Source organism: Galeopterus variegatus, unplaced genomic scaffold (genome assembly GCF_000696425.1).
Source record: "Galeopterus variegatus unplaced genomic scaffold, G_variegatus-3.0.2 Scaffold534, whole genome shotgun sequence".
NCBI classification, from domain to species: domain Eukaryota; kingdom Metazoa; phylum Chordata; class Mammalia; order Dermoptera; family Cynocephalidae; genus Galeopterus; species Galeopterus variegatus.
The window spans coordinates 148047-169617 of NW_007726645.1; the positions used below are offsets into that span (position 1 = coordinate 148047).

A 21571-nucleotide genomic window follows, 5' to 3' on the forward strand; every position below is an offset into this window, starting at 1 on the left:
CTTTTGAGGGCAGCCAAAATTTCTTTTTCAGTAAATTCTATGTCTTAAAAAGAATGAACCAAGGGCAAGCTCAAGCTATTTGTCACAAGTTTTCATCTTAATTAATGGGGCTTCATCAGGGAGCTAATCTGGTTAGGGGTAGAGAGCAGCCTCCTAGTTAAAAATAAGAGCTCAGGCTTACTTAAAATTCACGTTATTCTTTAGGTACTAAAAAAGTAATCCATGGTTATAGAATAGAATTTTCAAAGGACAGTTAGGTTGTTTTATACACACAGAGAGAGACACATATATGTCTATCAATATCTATCCATCCATCTCTACATCCATCTATTTTAGCCACATTTATTTCTTCCTTACTTATATATCCTTGGGTAAGTTACCTAAACTCCCTCAGTTTCTTCATCGCTAGTTACATTATAAAGTCAAGACGAAATGAGTTCGTATTCTACACACTTAGAATAGTAGGTTCTGTATAAAAGTTAGCTACTACTTCTGTTAGTCCTTGGTGAGCTTCCGATTTATGTCTTTTGTTCATTTTTTCAATTGATATCTCAGTGTTTAGAGCCCTGTGAGGCATGGACATTACTCACTTCCTTACATGATATTGGGAGAAAACTAAGTTTTCCAATGAATGGGGAGATTGTTATTTTTGAGGATGTTGGGTACAAAGTGATGGGACGCTCATCAGTATTAAATTGAATTCTCATCATATTTTTTGAGTCTGGTGTTATTATCCCCATTTGATAGCTAAGAAAACAAAAGTTCAGAAAGTTTAAGCAGCTTGTTGGGTGTGACTAATGACTCTTCCTATGTCACCTCTATGCTTGAGTGATTTGTGGTCACTTGTTCTCTCTGAATTGTCCTTTTCGGTGTACTTACTGCTATCATGGTAGTAGATGTAAACCCTGGAGTCAGATGGCCTGAGTTCAGATCCTGGCTCTGTGACCGGAGCTATGTGACCTTGCCAAATATACTAGCTTCACCTGTAAAATAGGAATGATAATAGTTCCACCTCAAGGATTATTGTGATGAGTAAGTTAGTTAATGAGTGTGCAAATCATTTAGAACAGTAGTCTTGCACACAATCCAAGTTACATGTATGCTAGATGCCATTATCATAATCACTGTCCTTAGAGGCATCTGTAGCCAAAAGGCCTAACTGACATTACAGAGGTGTTGCCTTTTTTAAAATCACTTCTCAGCCTTTTGGCTAAGATTAAGCGTAATATCTGTTCTTATCAGTTCAATAGAGATGCTGCCTTTTTGTTGACTGCAACACTGCCCCAGGGAGAGGGGGTCTCTTTGTGGACTGAGAAAACTTGCGTTTGTTCATCCTGTGCCACAGTGAATCAAAAAGGAATTACGTTAAATGTAAATTATACCAATTCTGATTTGATTTTGGACAACTGACGGATCAGGAATCTGGAGTCCCTTGGTGCTTGCTGGAGAACATAGCTTGTTGTTATAACTCCTGAATGAAAGAACTCAATAGTGTGGGGTCACTGTCACCCTCTGCTGCTGCCATCTTATTCTTAGGAGCTTCCGAACCCCTTGCAGCAAGCCAGTATCAGCTGAATTTCAGCTCAGTATTGTGACTCCTGTACAGAAATATGTGCAGCGCTCACTAGAGATTTTCACTTTTGATGGTGCAGAAAACACCCTAGATCCAGTGAGCTGGGGAGGGAGAAACAAAAACAAAAAAATACAAGACTTTGCTATGAAAGAAGAAATCATTGGCAACAGGGCATCACTTTTCCCTAAAGACTGGCAGACCTCACCTCAGCCTGCACTGTGGGGAGATCCTAAAGAACTCCTTTTTAGAAGGTTGTTCTGGTCTGTGATAGAGGAAGAAATATGCCATTCTTGCATTCATTCATTCAGCAAGCATTTATTGAACCCCCACTGTGAGCCAGGCACTGTGCTTCCCCCTGCCCTAAACTCGGGTTGATTTTCAATTGATCCTCCTGTTATATTTTGATTCCAGTTTCTGTGTCTCCCAAAAAGCCTGGATAGCCTTTCTTAAGGGACTTCAATGTGCTGTGCATGGCTATTATTTATTGAATATGTATGTGTTAGGCACTACATTAAGTGATTTACATATAACTATTCACAGCAATTTTTTTCCCATCCACAATTTATAGATGAGGAAACTAAGGGTTAGAGAGATTTAAAAATGTGTCCAAGATCACATAGCTAGTAAGGGGTAGAGCTTGAGCCAACATGATTGTCAAATCCAAGCCCTTCATGGCTCTGTGCTGCTGTTCTCATGAGGTCACTCTTTCAGATTCTTCATGTGCTGTCTTGAATCTTTGAGCTTAGCCTGTGTGCTCCGTCAGACATTTCATTAAAGAGTTCTGTTTTTACTTAATGAACAAGGTGTTAGCATTATGAACTCACTTGGTGTGTGATTTACTTTGGGGAAGCGTTTATTCAGTAGATCACTACTGAATTCTGTGTGTCATTGGTCCACACATGCACTGGTCCTTTCTCCATGATGGTGCTGATGGTCAGCCTGGAGAGAGTCCATATATTCAAAAACAAAATTAAAATGCAGAGGCCAAAAGCAAAGTGGAAGAGGAAATCTTGAAGACTTGTATAGAGGAATAGAAACAAGTGGAAAAATAAATAAATAAATAGCCTTCCTCCTTTCCACCCCCATATGGCAGTGTAACATCTGCATTGATTCAGAGAACAAAATATGTAACTGCAGGTGTATCAGGGTGTGTACTAGTCTGTTTTTGTTGCTTATCACAAAGTACACTGAACTGGTTGATTTATAAAGAAAATGAAATTTATTGCTTACAGTTTCTGAGGCTGAGAAGTCCAAAGTCCATCAGGTGGTGGCGACAGCGACCCAGAGGTCTCACATTGCAAGATGGTGGAAGCAGAGAGCAGAGAGCAAGAGCAAGAGCCTCTCCTCTTCTTTTAAAGCCCTCAGAACCACGCCCCTGACCACCATTTTTAATCCATTCACTACTACCCGATCCTATAATCCAATCACCTCTTCAGGGCTCCACCTTTCAATTACCATAATAGGATTCCCCACCCTCTTAACAGTCACAGTGGGGGCTAAGTTTCTAATACAAAAAATTGGGGACACAATTCAAGTTTCAGGGAGTTTTGGGGGACATAATTCAACCCACTACAGGGTGAGATAGTGACTATGGATAGACAGAATGGCAGAGGAAAGGAAGCTATACAGTGATGTAAGTCATAAAGTAAGGTTTTGATCAAGAATGAAAGGGGTGCAGAGGTCACTCAGAAGCCTAGTGACCAGAGCTATAGAGGAGTGAGCAAAGACTTGACCATGAAGGGTCACCTCTGAGGTTTCCAGGAAGGTAGGGCAGCCTTAGGGGAAGGTCAGTGGCTGAAGAGGTGCGAGCTAGAACTGGGGGTAAAATAGGCCCATGAAGACTGAAGAGAGAGGGGTTGATCCTGAATTAATAAGCAAGGAAAGTGTCTCCTGGGATGAGTGTAAGGGGGAACAGGTGGCTTGAGGGCTGAAACAGAGGCAATATCAAATTAGTCAGAGCTCAGGAGTTGCAGTCTGAATAGTCTTCCATGTCCTTTGTTACCAAATAGGTTTTCCTTATTTTGTATGGTAGTTTGGCACTCCAGATGAGTGACTTAACATTTCATGTGCTGTGCCACAGCAGGATGACAAAGCAGCACTTGCTGGCACTGTAGTGAGCCCTCATGCACCAGCATGTTACGTCCAGGTATTATTTAGCATTGCGACAACTCTATACACCGGGGACAACTCCATGCACCGGGGACTCTCTCTCTCCCGTTTTGAAGATAAGGGAATCCAGCCTTAGAGCTATTATGTAACTTGTCCAATGTCACCCAACTAAGAAGTATTAGATTAAGTATTTGTTATGCTACCCCCTAAAGAGTGAGTACTTTAAAGCAGAAGATAGTGACCCTAAGATTTAGCCTGAGGAGAAATTCCTACTTTCTCTGCTGTTAGAGATGAAAAGCCACTGGGAGCTGGGTGTCTTATTGAAATGTCCTGTTCTCTTGTATTTTGTCCTATGACTTCTCCCTCCCTAGCCTGTATCAATGCCATAAGGAGAAAGGTACATGCATCTTTATTAAGGTAATCTCAGTGTGGATGAAGTCATTGTTAAATTAATCATTTTCTAAATCCTCTGAGAGGTAGTGTTTACTCTTTGGATTGTGCTTTCAGAGATATGCATTAGGAAAATGTCAGCCATTTAAACTAGTAAAATCAGCTTTTAATTGATGGAGAACTTTTTTTTTTTTTCTTTTCCTTTCCCTAAGAACCTTAGTTCCTTTAAACTGGGAAGTAGAAGGCATTCTTAGTCACAAAATACTGCTAACAAGCAATTGAAATTGAAAATTTAGTCCTTCTTGGACTCTTGTTGGGAACGCAGAAGCCCATGGTTTGAGTGATGTCTCTAATATTCATAGGCCTGAGTTTGATTATCAATGGAAATGAAGGCTGGACAGTAAACTCCTGAACTTATGTAGTTGACTATTTTTGTGTTGGAAGAACGGTTCAATTCTCTCGTTTTGTTGATATGCTGAAAACTTCCATGAAAGTGCCTCCAAATGCCTTTGACATAGACTTGGGAAATAAAAATATTTTTCCATCAGTTGAGATAGTCACTGGATTAAAAAACAACTGTACTAAGGTACCAGTTTAAGTGTAAATAATTTTGATTAGTGGGTGTGTGAGAGGTGGAGGACATTTCTTGTGCCACAAAAGTGACTTCCAAAAATAAACCCTTCAATTACTCTTGCAAAAAGGGGAATTGGAGTGAGAAACAATTTGATTTCAATATTACCAATATCAGTAGCAATATTATGTGAGTTATATAATTTTAGGTCTGGCATATTGTATAACACAAAGGTTGACCAACTTCTGTTAGGGCCATATAGCAAATATTTTCAGCTTTGAGGCCATAAAGTCTCTGTTACAGCCACTCAATTCTGCTACTATAGACAATTCATACATGACTGAGTATGGCTGTTTCCAATAAAATTTTATTTATGGACACTGAAATTTGAATTTCATGTAATTTGCTTTGAGGCCTTAAAGTCTCTGTTACAGCCACTCAATTCTGCTACTATAGACAATTCATACATGACCGAGTATGGCTGTTTCCAATAAAATTTTATTTATGGACACTGAAATTTGAATTTCATGTAATTTTCACATGTCATGAGATCCTCTTCTTCTTTTGATTCTTTTCAACTATCTAAAAATGTGAACATCATTCTTAGCTCACAAGCCATACAAAAAGAGGCAGTGGGCCAACCTGAGCCCATGGGCTGTAGTTGGCTGATCGCTGGTATAATCTACGTGGTTAGAGCCATGAAGGTATTTTTATACTAGCAAAAGTGTTAAGCTTTCACACAAGCCTGGTGTGAAATTTGGGAATGCACTACAGATGCCTCTTTCTAGAAAACTATTTTATTGAGGTTTCTGAAAATTACACACTTGCCAACACAAACGTTAACCTTTGCTCCATTATTCAGATGTTAGATTTAAATTCTTCCCAGACCTGGGAACTGAAAATGATTATTATGAGACAGGCAGGATCCTTGAATTCTTTCTTTTGGCAGTTTTGAAAGGCTATTGTCTTTATGTTAATTAAGAGCCAGGAACATTATGCTTTAGCCGCTTATAGAAGGTATTGTCATTAGGGAAATGGTCTAATCAAGACTTGGGGGTGGAGGGGGGGCGGTTGCAGGCCTGGAGACTTTGGGAACCTGAAAGGGCGAAATTACAGGGACCAGAAACAAAGAAAACCCAACTGATAATTAGAGTAAAAGTCTGCCTAGGCCAGAATGCAAAACCTGAAATGTGTCAGTTTTCAACTTTGCGTTATTATACTCAACTAATGACAGCATGCTTGGTGATATGTCAACATTTTCATTCTGAATGAGTGTTAATTGGGTATTTTAGTGCTGAAATTATTTGTTACCTAAAACAGTGATACAACCTGAAGTTCTCTGATTTTTATAATTCTGTAACACATACAACATCTTTTTCTAGATTTGATTGCTTTATGTAACATGTATGAATCAATTAATGTTCTTTTCTTTTGGCAGATGGTAAGTTCAGGGATCTGAACCCGTGACCTTGCTGTTATAAGGCTGCGCTCCAAGCAACTGAGCTAACCAGCCAGCCCAAACTTTCCTAATATTCTTTTTTTTTTTTTCAATTAATAAATCAGAACTGTAATTATTCGCCTCCAAGGTGATTGATCAGCCTATTCACAGTGCAGGGCATTCTGAAAAGGGATAGTTGGAATTTTGAGCTTCAACTTAAAAAACAAAAAATAACTCCCTTCCTGCTTTCTGTTCCCAGCCACCTAGAACAAATTTGAGTTGAGGGCCTGCCCTGCCCAGCACTGTTTTAGATACTGGGTCAAAAGTAGAGACCAGTGCAGCGAGTAGCCCTTTCTTTTCTCCAGCTGACTTTTATTATAATATATTTGTAACTTCATAGAATTTCTTCCTTTGTGTCTCGCCCCACCCCCCTGCAATTTTGAGGCTTACACTGATTTCTCTACCAGAAGTCTTGTTTTATTTTTTAAAATTTTTCATCATGGTAAAATATCTATAACATAACATAAAACTTACCATTTTTACCATTTTTAAGTGTACAATCTGTGGCATTGAGTACATTCACATTATTGTGCAACCATCACCCCTGTCCATCTCCATAAGTTTTCATCTTGCAAAACTGAAGCTGTGTACCCTGTAAACACTGGCTCTCCATTCTCTTCCTCCCAGCCCCTGGAAACCACCGTTCTATTTTCTGTCTCTGAATTTGACTCTCCTAGGGACCTTATGTAGGTGGAATCATACAATATTTGTCCTTTTGTATTTGGCTTCTTTCAGTTTACATAATGTCTTCAAGGTTCATCAGAAATGGTTTTTTAAATTTTTTAATTAAAACTTTTAGTTTTAATTCAATCACATTAAAGCTTATGTCTCAAAAATCAACAGTGTTGATTTTTAAATTCCTTTTTAAAATATGTTTTAAATGTTGATTGAATCACCAAGCGGCATTTTCATTTTGTTTTTGTCTTAGCCAAAAATAAAAGGTTTTATTTGTTGAAGGCCCTTGAATATTACAGTCTAACTAATAGAACTGAAGTGCGTTCTTTGTATGGGAATAAGAAACTATTTGGAGAATGGTCCTGCTTGAAATTACTTTCCAAAGTAAATGAAAAGATATTAGCTAGGACAATGAATTTTTGAGGTTAAGTTTAGAGAAAGATACATCGCAATATTCTTGGTTTTTCAGATCACTAAAGAAAAAACAGATAGGAAAGGAAATAAGTATTTTCCTAACTGGGGGAATCCTACTTTTTAAGAAAATGTGTAGACTTTTCCCCATGCCATACCCATGCAATTCAAATTTTATATTAACTAGCACATTTCCCCCTATGCGAGGAAAACCGTAGTGCCCTCCCTTCATGGTGGGCTGCGTCGCTTGTGAGCACCTCCAGGGGCCACTCTGAACAGTGGAGCAGGAGGTTTCTTAAGAAGTGAGATCAACAGAGTTGTTAATAGTTACTGCTGAGACTAAGTCTCTGGACACATGGCCAACTGGGGAAATTACACTCCTTGCTACTCTCCCTTGGTTCTGTTGTCAGTAATAACAGGTAGAAAGCTCCACCTCTCCCACCTAATAGAAGGTTCATTTTAATATGATTTAATTGACTACAGAGTTTGGAATGTGGAGGAGTAGCATTGTATTAGTGAGCACTGTATTCGTGAAATACATGGGATTCACAGACAGAAATAGGTCCTGAGACATCTCCTTCCCTAACGATGTGAATTCACATTGTGGCTCACCCAGAGCTCCAGAATCCTCCTGGCTGTAGGCAGGTGGGGTCCACTCATCCTGTGCATCTCTCTGGACACTATGTGGAAATACTTTTGTACTTAGTTCTTTATGTAAAGCACGAAAGAAAAACTTGAAAAGAAGTGAACTTACATTACTGAGTGAGACTTTCATGTATTTTTACTATATCATTATCTTAAGCAGAACTACATAAAAAATATGTAATGGAGCTCTGACATTAATATGTATTTTTCAACTCACTGAAGAAGGCTAAAAATTACTCTTAAGTATAGCAAAACAACAACAGAAAACAAAAAGCAAATGTATGCTTATTCAGTCTGGATCTCTTCGAGCATTGTCCAGATTTTTCTAAATTTTTCAGGAGGGTTGTCCCTTCTGATAGGCTTATCCCATGAGCTGTTTTTCTGTCTTCTTTCTGCAGTTTTGTCTTTCTCTGTACTGGGTACTCTTTATTGAGTTTGCTTTGGTGTTTCTTGTCTGTGTTTTCCCAGACCATGGGATGGCATAGTACTGTTTTCCTCATGATCAGAGTCCCCATTGGTAAGAAATATAGATGTTATATTATTTGATTTTGTCTTTCTCTGTACTGAGTACTCTTTATTGAGTTTGCTTTGGTGTTTCTTGTCTGTGTTTTCCCAGACCATGGGATGGCACAGTACTGTTTTCCTCATGATCAGAGTCCCCATTGGTAAGAAATATAGATGTTATATTATTTGCTAAACAATCCATGGACCACTCACCAAGGCCACAGAAATTGTCCTTTTGCCTGCTCAATAACCGATGTCATCCAAGGTTTGATATGATAGATAAATACCTTATTCACTTACCTGCAAATATTTATTTATCATAGTGCAGGATGTGTTTGGAGACTAAATTATATAGGTAAGGAGTTTGGATTTTATTAAGTGGAATGGGAAGAAATTGAAGTCTTTCCAACAGAGGAATGATGTGATCTGACATATGGTTGGATCTGGCCACTGAGTGTGGAAGGGTTTGCTAAGGGGTAGAGGCAGAGACCAGTTAGAAAGCAGTCACCAGAGTCTGCTCTGGTGGCAGAAGGTAAGAGGATGGAGAAACAGTAAGCAGAGAAGAGAAATATTAAGTAGCTGATGGATTACCATTTTTAATGCTACAGTTATTTATGTAAAATCTACGACCTTTGACATTAGAGATTTGCAAAGACATTTTTGGGGAAAAGTAAAAAGTTTGTCCAGAAGCAGAGTTAACAGATCCCAAAAGGTACCGCGTTCTTGAGGAGCCTTGTAGTCATTGACAGTCAGTACCAAGACCCCCAAATCAATAGGATCAGCATCCTGCCTCTGGGTCTTCTTGTCAAGAACAGTGGTCATGTTTAAAGAGTAACTTGAATATTTTTCATTATAAAAATAAAGTGCACTTCATTCTCTAATTGAAAAAAAATTCCGAGTAATGGCTATGTATATGAAAAATTACCACAAAAACAAAGTACTGCAAATCTCTCATAAAGAATGACCTAGGAATTTTATATTTCTTAAAAGTAACATGAATATGGTAAAAAAAAAAAAAAAAATTAAAAAGCCCCGGCATTACAGAAGGTTTCACAGTGGAAAGTTAAGTCCCTCCTATCTCTGGCCCTGAATTCCTTAGTTTTCCTTCCCATAGGCAACCACTGTTACCAGTTCCCTGGGTGTTCCTTTGGCACTGTGGCTCTCTGCTTTGGTTGAACAGCAGAATCACATGCAGAGCTTTCAAAAGGACTGTTGCCTTTACCCAGCCCCAGAGGTTCTGATTGAATTGGTCTGGAATATGGCACAGAGATTTTTAATACCCTTTCCAGGTTATTGTAATGTATAGTCACTTAAATGTTCTTGAGATAGCCTACATACTAATAAATGTATGCATTCTTTAAAAAATATTTATACAAACGATAGCAAAACAGTATTATTTATACAAATGATAGCAGAAAAGTTCTCTTTTTTCCTTTTTCTTTTTTACCTATAAAATATATCTTTGAGATATTTCATGTTAGCACATGTAGCTAGATATACTGTATTATTTTTAGTGGCTAAATAATATGCCATTATATAGATGTGACGTAATTTATTTTACCAGTTCCTGCTGATGGAGAGTTATGTTATTTAAAGTCATCTGTTAACACAAATAAAGACATAATGAACATTCTTATACAAGTATATGTGTTCTTACATATGTATTTCTATATATCTCTAAGATAAAAGTCCTAGAATCAGAATTGGAATTAAAGACCAATGGTAAATTAATTTTTAATTTTGATAAATTCTATCAAATTTTATCCATAAGGCACAATGTTTGAGAATACCACACTAACAGTGCATTATCTTGGCTTTTAATCTTTGCCAATTAAAAAAAAATTAAAAACTTAGCATTTTCTTTGATTTTGCCCTTTTTAATATCAGGACTAAAGTTAGGCATTTTCTATATGCTTAAAACCATTTCCTTTTCTGTGAATATCTCTTTTTTTTTTGCCTACTTTTCCACTGGGTTATTGGCCTTTTTTCTTATTGATTTACAAGATCTATTAATATATAGAGGAAATCAAACTTGTCATTGATATTTTTTCCAATTTTATTGCTGATCTTTTATTTAGGATTTCTAATTTTATGTAGTAAAATGTATAGCCTTTATGTCTTAAAGTTTTCAAATACCAATTGGTGAGAGATCTAAGTACTGTAAGCTACTTGAGGACAGAGAATATGTCCTATATTCTTATATCCTCAGTGCTTGGTATGTGGTAGATACTTGAAAGAATGGTTGGATATAAACGTGATGATGATGAAAAATCAGTAAAAGTGATTCTATGTATTCATCCAGAAAAAGTTTGGGAATTAATGCGATCACCATAATTTAACTCCGTTTGTAATTAAATGCATCAGCTGTCCGTGGAGTACTGAATTCCAAAAGGCCTGTCCAGCTGAGTTATCTGAAAGCCTTCCTCTCACTACTGAGCTCTAGCTCCTTAAACACACTAAGATCCTTCTCTCCTTCAAGTTGGCTCTTATTTCTTGGAATGTTATACCCTCATCTCTTTCTATGACTGTTTCTTGTCAATTTCAAAACCAGCATAAATGTCTTTCTCCTTTCGTGAGGCTCTTCTGAGTTCTATCTTAGTCTCCCTTCTACCTTCCCTTGCAGCACCTGTGCTTTTCCTTTATAGCAATTACCAAAACTGTCCTAAAATAATGTTTTGTGTTATGCCTTCTATCATGTCTGTCTCCCTCACTAGACTGGAAACTCCAGTCACTTGTTCTTCCCATGAGTACACTGTGGGTGGGATACAGAGAAGAACAACATGAGCTTCCTGCCCCCATCTTAGACATTAACATCCTCATGTATGGGTATGTTGGGAAGGAGAGATAAGAATAATACTTAGTTGTGCATAAAGTTAAATGATTGTCATTTAAATGACGTAAGTGTATTTTTGGCCTGCAGTGCCTGAGTTCTGGTGTGTTTCTTAATAAGAGAAGTATCTGCATATAACATATGCGTGCTCTACTAGACTATGAGATAGGGTCACCATAGTGCAAGAGCCAGCTGTCAGCAGTCACCAGGCCATTTCTAATCCTTACCAAACTGTCGGGCCATTTTTGCTCTGCTTGATAGAAGTTTTACCATCATTAAAGTTCATTACACTTTAAAACTTAAAATAGAGCAGATATTTCTGTGCAATAAAAAATGCTTTCTCATTTTTGAGACAGAAAATCATACATAAATTGCTTTTGACCAGCTTACTTGGGTACTTCAAACAGTTCATGGAAAAATGGAATTAAAAGATAATACAAATCTTTCCATGAACTTTTTGAAGACCCCTCATATGTGTCTGGTGTTTTGTTAAGTGTTTTTAACATAGTCTGGATTTTTGACCATTAATATGATATATTAATGGCACATTTCCAGCTACATAATGTAAAATTTGCAGCTTTTTTTCCCAAACATGGAGATATATAAACCAGGTTTTCTCTAGTTCTTAAATCACCTCCTGAAGGTGGCTTCATTGCTTCAGAGATGCATTAACTATATTAGGTCACTGGGGTACTTTGTGGTGCTCTATTCCTAAATGCTCAAAAAATATTTTAATTTTTTAATGATAATTTGTTATACATACATGTGGGGTGCAATGTTGATTTTCAGTAATTGTGTATGGTGTGTGATTTTCAAACTCCATACATGTAGGAATGGCAGGATTAGTGCACAAGAAATAACAGTCAATAAATGTTCATATAACGTGTCATATTTACGATGTATTTTTAACCATCTGTAAGAAAATTTTCAAGAGTGTTCTTTCTAATGTCTTCAATTTAGTATACTCATTTTACAGAGGAGAGAATTAGCCTGGGGAATATATACATGACCTGCTTTTGGCTATGTAATAAGTCATTGGCAGTTTTAGGAATGGAATTTTCAGTTCCTGGAATGAAGAACTGGAATTAATGAGAAAAGAGGCTTCACAGAAAATAATTGCTTTTGGCTATGTAATAAGTCATTGGCAGTTTTAGGAATGTAATTTTCAGTTCCTGGAATGAAGAACTGGAATTAATGAGAAAAGAGGCTTCACAGAAAATAAGCTTTTATGATATTTTCAAAATATAAAATCTCTCTTAGCCTTCTTAGAAGAAGGATGCTTTATAAATTTTAAGTATAATGACTTTTTTTTTTTTTTTTGAGCAGCTTGTTGTGGAACATGGTTATTTAATAAACTGACTTGTAGTTGACATTTGGACTAAGTTAATGAACTTGGTATTTATTGAGGTTTGTGATAAAACTCCTGGGATATCTTCAAACCAAAGTCTTTGTTTTATTATTATTTTTTTTTTACTCACTATGAATATTTATTGTCCATTCACCATGAGCAGTCAGATTTCTGTTGGTGTTTTTTTATTTAATAAATAAGAGACATGAGCACATTTAGAAATGTTTAAGAATGCTTAACTGTAGAGTGGGAGAGCTTCAAGATACAGAATGTGAGGAAGAATAGGTTCTTTCTTTGCTATCCTTACTCATTGATTCAACAAATGTTTATAGAGTGTATCTTCTGTGCCTGACACTATTTTAGGCACTTGGGATATATGAATGAATGAAACAGAAAAAAAAACTCTGCCCTTGTGGGTGTTATATTCTAATGAAGTCAGACAGACACTAAATAATAAACATAGTAAGTAAATCACATGCTAGAAAGTAAAAGCACTATTTAGAAAAAAAATTAGACCAGAGTGAGATGGGAAATACCGGAAGATAGTGGAGATTACAATTTTAAATTGGATAGATGCAGAAGACCTCACTGAGACATCTGAGCATAGACTAAAGGAAGTGACAGAGTTAATAGTGTAGAAATTTAGGGGAGGAGAGTCCTGTTACCTGTGAGGAACATCAAAGAGGAAAATGAGGTTGGAGCAGAAAGAAGAAGTTGTGGGAGTGTGGCAGGTGGTGGGGAAAGAGTGTAGAAGTTGGGTGGAAAAGGAGATACTAGCAAAGGAGACTTAGAAGGAACAGCCAAGGGGGTAAAAGAAAGACCAAGAGAGAGTGGTTTCTTGGAAGTCAAGTTGAGAAGGTAAATAGAGGTTAGGGAGTAATCAGTTATGCTAAGGGCTACCAGTGGGTGAAGTAAGATGAGCACTGAGAATTTGTCAGTGGATTTTTGCCCTAGAGAGATGATTGATGATCTTGATGAGCAGTTGTAGTGGAGTGGTGGGGTGAGTAGGTTTAAGAGAGATCTGGAAGAGGGCTGGCTGGTTAGCTCACTTGGTTAGAGCATGGTGCTGATAAAACCAAGATCAAGGGTTCAGATGGATCCCTGGATTGGCCAGCTGCCCCCTCCCCACAAAAAAAAAGTGAATAGAAGAGAAGAATTGGAATGACTATAGGCAACTTTTTCTAGGCATTCTTTTCTGGGCAGGAGCTGGCAGAGAAAACAGAGTCAAGGGGAGGAAGAGAGAAATATCAGCCATGTGTGTATACTGAGTGTAGAGATGTCCACCTGGAGTTTCTGGCAGTATTCATACCCACCATGAATACCTGTTCCCAAAATTTCCTACATACAATTTATTCACTCCTTTTCCCCCATTGAATTCAATTTTCTTCAACAATATATTGAGACAGTCCAACTCTCCCAGACCACTTTTTCTGCTTCTTGCTAACACATTTCCATTCTCAAAATTAGAAATATATATGAAAGGCCTAGAAAACTCCCCCAACACACACACGTGCAAACACACACAATGTTGTAATGAAATTGTGAAGGGAGGTTACTTAGCCTATGCCTGAAATCCAAAACTCAAAATAATATTAAAATTGGCCATCTCATTTTAACTTCTTCAAAATGGCTCTTTTTGACAATGTCAAATTTTGCATATATTAGACACAGAGGCTCTTCTACAAAATATAAATGGCCATCATACCCTCACTTTAAAGAATACTTTGTGGTAAGTGTTTTGATATATTACTGTTAAAAATATGTAAGTTAGTTATGTCTCTAAGCCTTAGACCTACCATTTGTACTTTTTAATAATTTCAGCTTCAGTGCTGAAAACTAGCAACCATTCCTATTGAACTGAAGGCTTACTCAGAAGACACTTGAATTCTAGCCAGCTTCAGGCAGGATTAGCTGCCAAGAAAGACTACTGAAGGCCAGCTTGCCAAAGTGCTATTCATTTTCAGGGAAGAGGGAGAAATTTAAATAACTGGTTTCTTGACTTCCATTACTTTCCTATTCTACTTACCTACTTTCCATTGTAGATAAGTAATGAAAATAATGTTTCACAATTTTGAAATACTCTGAACTGAGAAAAATTTTAGAGTAGCAGCCAAGTCTACAAGTCTACAACTCTTCTTTCTACAAAACAGCATTACATTAATCAACGTGAAATAATCTGTGTTTCATTGGACCATCTTTTTACCTTTTGGAAAGATAAAATTTATGAAGATGTGTGTGTGGGGTATGTGTGTGTGTGTGTGAGAGAGAGAGAGAGAGAGAGAGACAGAGACAGAAAGAGAGAGAGAGAGACAGAAAACCAAGCTTAGCAAAGACAGCTAAGAAGTTGGAAGTCATCGTGATACTTTATGACCATTAAAAATGACTACACATGTGACTGGCAGACAAAAAAGATATGTTTTTGGTTAATAGAAACATCAGTTGCATGTAAGGATTTGTTCTAGCTTTTATTTTTATGAAATGATACATGCGACTTGAATTCAGATTGCCAAAAATTGGCTCCTAACTCCATTGATTATTAGCTTTATAACCTCAGTCAGGTAACTTAACTTCTCTGTGCCTCTATTTTCTGATCAGTAAAAATGGAGATAATTAGAAATTAAATTGGGTAATACAAGTGAATCAGCACAGTGCCTAACACAGTGTAAGAATTCATTAAGAATTAGCAATTATTATCATTTAAGTACATAGCCTAATCTTAATAAATTGATTGTCCTAATTATTAACATAATTTAGAAACATTCTCAAAAACACACTAAGAGAGAGCATCTAAGGGATAGTGCTGGAATTACCAGGAAGAAAATCCAAAAACTGTTTAAATCTCAGAAGACATGATATTCCCAATAATGTGGAGTTTACTGACAACAACTTAAATGCCACTCCTAATTGAGAGAAGCAAACGTGTAAGAATTTTTTTCTGTGAGGCAATGCCATATAAATGAAGGGTCCCAGATCCATATTTCAGATGTGCTTGACTATGTCCTATCTTCATGCAAAGTGTGAGGGATAGAGAGAGAGAGAGAGACAGGGAGAAAGAGAAAGAGAAAGAGAGCAAGAGCACTTAAATCTTCCTGAAAAAGTAGCATTAGTTATACCGACCTCTCTTCAATTCCTCAAACATGCTAAGCATTTCTTGTCCTCAGGACCTTAGCATATGCTGTTCCCTCTGCCTGGATGTCTCTTTTCTCAACACATTCCAGAGCTAACTTTTTTTTTTAATCCTTTGGGTTTCAGCTTAGTGTCATCTCAGACTGTAATCTCATCACCTTAACCAAAATACCATCCCTTCCACTATTATTCTCTCAGCCTCTTTTATTTTCTCTCATAGCAATTATTTTTCTATCTTTTTAAAAAAAATCAATATCCTTCACTAGAATATCAAGAAAGGAAGCTTTAATTAGTTTCATAGTCATATTCCCAGTGTTTAACTTATAGTTAGAACATTTACAAAGTAGTAAGTACTCAGTAAATGCATGTGTTTTTTGTTTTTGTTTTGTTTTTGTAAAATTTAATCTCTTCAACAGTATGTACTACAGCTACACAAAGCTTATAAATTTTCCTATTCTTTTGAGAAAATTGAAGCTAATATTTTAGCTTTTACATTATCATGAAAGTATCACACAGGGATGACCCTGCAGAGATTTATCACCATCACCTCTGTTACTATTTTGACATTAAGCCACAGGATAAGCCAATCACACTGGAGATCTTCATTATTGTATGAATTTGAATTGTAATTACGATATTTGCAGACTAAAGTGTGCAATATTTATGAAAATGTGCTTTATCTTAACACCTTATATCATTTTTAGTTTTTTTTGGCTCAGGATCTCTTATTTCAGTAAATAAGGTTTATGGTTTTGTTTATGCAGAAACCAGTAAAGTAGGGGATAGCGATTCAGATTTCGTAGATCTAGATCGCATCCCAGAACAAAAGTTAAGTTTTCTAAACTGTGAAAAGAGAAGACAATGATATGAGAAACAAAAGAATTATCTACTTATGCTAGAAGACAATACAAGATAGAACCCTTTCCTCTTGGATCTTTTCCTCAGAAGTCTATCCCATTTTGCTTTATTCTAAAAAATGTGAGCCTGATCAGTATGGCAAAGAGATGTTTGTTCCATGGCAGGTCTGAGGGAAACAACTGAAGTCAAATTTACCATCGGGTTGGCACAGTCCTATCTATGCATGACGTCTGAAGTTTCGATGATGCTGATGGGACATACATTTGTCTAGAATCAGGGTGGCCTTGGAACACTATGAGAGATTTATATTTGCTCATGAACATTGCTTTAGACTTCATATGAAGATTTCCTACAGAAATAGATGATGCAATTTGAGATCCAAGAAGCCACTCTTGAAACTCTTATCCTGCTGGGTTTAAAAGAGTAATTACAAGAATGCTCAAGAAACCTGATGCTGGAAATATACGGCTGTGAAACAGTAGAGTACAGCATCAAAAAAGCAAACTTTATAAATACAAAACGATGTGTTAAAGGAGAGTGATGCTTTATTGTTTAAACATTTGACATAAAAATGGAAAAAGAAATTGAAGAATAGACAAAAGCTTAAGTTAATCTGATTAAATTTTTCTCTAATCAAAGAACACATATTTAGAGTGAGAGTTCTGAGGATAAAATTGAGAAAATCCTGAGGGTGAACTATTGGTAGACATGAGGTGCAAGTTGCATTTTGTAACTGTGCAGTTAGAAATGTGAGTATTACAATGTAGAAAAGGAAATATGAGGGGCTGAAAATGTGGTGTACCTACAAGGACAAATACTGCAAAAGACCAGCTAATCATGTTATAGGAACCAGAGAGATCAAGGGTACATCTTGTAATGAAACTATTCTGGAGCTATGGAAATGACTGCCAGCTGTTCCTGACTGAAAACTACTTGAGGCACAATGACCCAGAAAGTCCATATGGTACCAAAGGCAAAAGCTTAATTAGATATATCACTTCTAACTGCATAAGTCCACACTCCCAGAAGGAAGGAGATTAATTGTAGTGCATATATCAGGAGGGTGACTTTCAAAAATGGTGACAGCTCTGGGGAGAGTAGCTCATGCTACTATTTAACAGTGGCTATCTTTGGTTGGGAGAATTTAAGGTGATGGTTATTTGAGTCTCTTTTGACAATTGGTACAAATAACTTCAATAATGAAAAATATTTTGAAAGCATATACAATTACAGTTGCAAGGGATGAGAGTAACCTGGTTCCTTCTATAATAAGCTCCTCTAAAGATCAGTTTATAATCACATCTCATAAAATAGTCAAAGGATAATAAGTTATTGCAAATAGTCAAAAGATATAGAGAATACTAACATTAATAAAAGCAAATGTATTTCACAGGACCTTAGCCTCTGAAGCCCTGTAGTTTCAGGTATAACCTAACTTTTTAAAATTACATATAGAAATGTTAAGCTTGCAAAAGACAAGAAACTTTCCCCAGGCTAAAGTCTCTGTTGTAGATAAAGAATTGTAACAGCAAAATTGCTGGCTCAAGGACAGATGCCCTTGGTTAACCTACTGATTGATATGTTAAGAAAGTTACTTGATTGTTATGTAAATATGCTAAGGAAATTGCAATAGGGAAAGAAAGTGTTTGCTAAGAACAAGCTTTTGTTGGTGGACCCACTTAACTTTTTACTAATTACGTTATGGAATGTCACTTTGTAATTTCACTGATGTTACCAGCTTCTATTGTTAAACTATACTTAGCTGTAACTCCACCTATGTTCCTTTTCTGTAACATTCTGGCCTGGAGAATAAATACTGAGAAAGAACCCCAGTTCAGTGTTAATTTTCCAAGGAGGAATGCCTGTGTCCTGAGGGTTCCTAGAAATTAACCCCTTCAGGGTTTCTCACTGCCCGGAAGAAATGGGCTTTGAGTAATCCTTTGCGTCTCCATCACCCTGGGGAAGAGGTGACAGATGATCATTGCCAAAAGTCACTGAAGTGATTTTTACCTGCTTAGTTATTTAAACCTGGAAACTGGCCTCTAAATGACTAAGCAATGTAAAAGCTACAACTGATTGTTAGCAAAGGACTTTTTCAATCTTATTTTGTTTAAAAGGGAAAGAGACCACACAAAATTATGTGTGTGTTATGCTCTTCCTCTTGTTATACACTTCTGTGATTATGAGTTCTTAACTCATAATGATTGGGTCTAAAATACCCAATTTTAGGTATTTTGATTATTGGGTCTAAAATACCAAAACTGGTGACAGCGAGGACTGTCATTGTGTGACTGTCATTGTCATGGGATATAATTGTGCTTTTTGGTATTTTTCCACCATCTTACTACTGCTGTAAGAAGCCCTCTAGGAAGACTAGGCATCCCCTACCATGTGTGTCCATGTTTGAAAGACTCGTTTTCCCTTGTAAATGTTGCTTGAACAGAAAGCCACAATGCATTTCTATCCCCCCATGAATTTTACATTCACTTCATAACAATAGAAGTAATCTGTTTATTAGTTTATGTCATCCATATGACAATTGAGGTGCAGTTGATCTCTAACTTTATTCTGAAGCCCCTATTCTATATATTTTCTAGCATTTAAGTCATGAAGGTGGTGTTAGCCCAGAGTCCAAAAGAGGGAGGGAAGGAAGGAGGAAAGAAGAAAGGAATTTTTTTTAAAAAAGCTTTCTTAACACCTTTCTTTCATTTGCATGAGATGTTACAAAATGATCTCCCATGGCAGTCAAATAATTAAATGCAGTTTGGAATGCAATGATAGAATTTCATGTTTACTTTAAGAAACCAGGAAATGTGCATTTCTTCATAAACTTTAAAAATGCAATTCCATTAGTACAGGAGATTAATAACTTCAGTATCTTTTCTTCTCAAGTCCCAGTCACCTTATCTACAAAAAGAGTTTGGACTCTATTATTCTGTGAATCTTAATTCAAGCTAGTAAATCAACCAAGCTTTGAAACTTCTTCATAAGTATTGCTATAACCATTCATGCTGTTATTTATTCCAGTGGCTTTATTTCAAATGTAGTTTCTCAGTTGGAAAAGCAGTTCAAAGTCGTTTTGAGCTCAGTTAAGCTCATTGCTTTATAGAGCTGTGATTACTCTCATGCCCTAATTAAATGGCCAAATCTCTTGCATTTAAGTCACAAGCAATAAACAGCAGTATTATATTATGATAGATGAGCACTATTTGATTTTTGCCATGTAATATTGTATTTGGTATTTATTATCTGAGAATTGTCTGATGGCATAGGATATATTCTGTAGCAGGGAATGGAAAGGGATTATTAAATGAAAAGATTACATGCTTTGTTTTTGAGAGGATGTTTCATCAGAAACCTGACAAACATACCATGTGCCCGTTAGTATAAAGCCAAAAAGACCTTTCCAGCTGTTTACACTTCGGATGTAAAATGGCAATTTGACATAGACTAACAGTGTGATGTGAGCATCTGCGTAAAAAGGCTACACATGGAGCATGCCCAGTGCGGGAGAACGTCCTCCCCCCTCCCTCTCCCTCCCCCTCCAGATCTCTAAAGATAAGGCTTGAACTTTGCACTTGCAAATGTCACTGCATACGTTTTTTGCACTATTTTTTTTTCTTTTTTTTTTTTCTAGGTTCTCTTACAACTAATTCCCTTCAACAATCCAAGGCAGGGAAGAGAGTGTTTAGGGCATTAAGATGCATTAAGTTTAGAACGAGTTGATGTCCGTCTTTGAATGCACCTGAAGTGTTCTTTATTTTTAAAGCAATATAAAGCATTCCAGTGTGTGTTTCCCCCGCCCTGGAATGGAAAAATAAGAATCTCCTTGTATGGGATTCCTCCGGGGCAGGGAGTGAAAGTCCCGGAGGTAGAAAGGGTCTGAGAAGAGGGGCTTGCCCGGAGTATGGATAGGAAAGGAGCTGAGGTCCCCCAGGGCTCAGCGCGCACTGAGAATCTGTGCCCGGGGCTGCAGCTGCGGACGAGGAAGGCGCTGTCTGGCTAATGAAGGCCACCTGGATCAGGCTTCTGAAAAGAGCCAAGGGAGGAAGGCTGAAGAATTCTGATATCTGTGTAAGCGCAAGGGCTTTCGTTTGGGGGAGACGTTGTTTTGTTTTGCTTTTCTGTTGTTGCAGTGAGTGCAGGCAGAGGGTGGTTTGATTTAGTTAATATGATCATGATTGCAGGAGAGGGAGCTGGGGAGATTCCTATCATTTTTTGAGCTCCTTTTTTCTACCTTGAAATTTATTGCCAGATGAGATATGCCAGGCAGGTGTTTTTTTAGACAGTTTTTATTAAATATCTATGTAAATGATTTTAAAATATGCTGCTGAGAGATGGAGTGCTAGTGTCTTGCAGTTTGTTGGAGAAGGTAGCAGGTGTATAAAAGGTATCAAAGGATTCTTAAGATTAAAATGGGAGTGATATGGTAGTGATATTTTAAAGAGTTCAAGTTTATAACTCCTTAGACTTTCTTTTATGTGTTTTGTTAGGCTTAATGTCTTCTAATTGTAAATACCTGCTTTGGCTTGTAGATTGTTCTTGAAGCTATCCTTGAAACCCAATCAGTGCCCTTCAGCTCTGCACTGCACCACCAAGCAGAGCTGGTTTAATTATAAAGGAACTTGTGCTGGATTCTAGAAAGGATTGTTTTTGGAATATGTACTTGGGAGGGAATGGTGACTCAGTAGACAGAATGATCCCAGTGAATGGTCTGCAAACCAGAGCATGATTTTCAGGATGTGTTGCGGCAAAATGGATTATTTTCTCCTCTTTTCAGGAATTTAGAGCACAATCCAGGAAGCTAACTGCCGTGTCAATGGGATTTTTCCAATGCAAAATCATAGATTGAATCTATTTTAAAATATACATTTCTCTCTCCAGGGTTCGGCAGACTCTTACACCAGCCGTCCATCCGATTCCGATGTCTCTCTGGAGGAGGACCGGGAGGCAGTGCGCAGAGAAGCTGAGCGACAGGCCCAGGCACAGTTGGAAAAAGCAAAGGTAAAACCACTTCTTCCCTGCCAAGAGCT

The 21571-nt window shown here is 37.2% G+C and overlaps 1 protein-coding gene across 4 annotated transcripts in view; it reads left to right on the forward strand.

The window, feature by feature from the left end:
- Positions 1-21571, forward strand: part of CACNB2 (calcium channel, voltage-dependent, beta 2 subunit) — a 233055-nt gene that overhangs the window by 97190 nt on the left and 114294 nt on the right. For 2 of the 4 annotated variants that reach the window (XM_008569811.1, XM_008569813.1), the window contains exon 2: positions 21423-21542. In XM_008569811.1, coding sequence (XP_008568033.1) covers positions 21423-21542 — 120 coding nt within the window. Of the gene's footprint in view, positions 1-20092; positions 20613-21422; positions 21543-21571 lie in introns of those variants that run through there. The other 2 variants (XM_008569810.1, XM_008569812.1) reach the window with 2 other exon arrangements.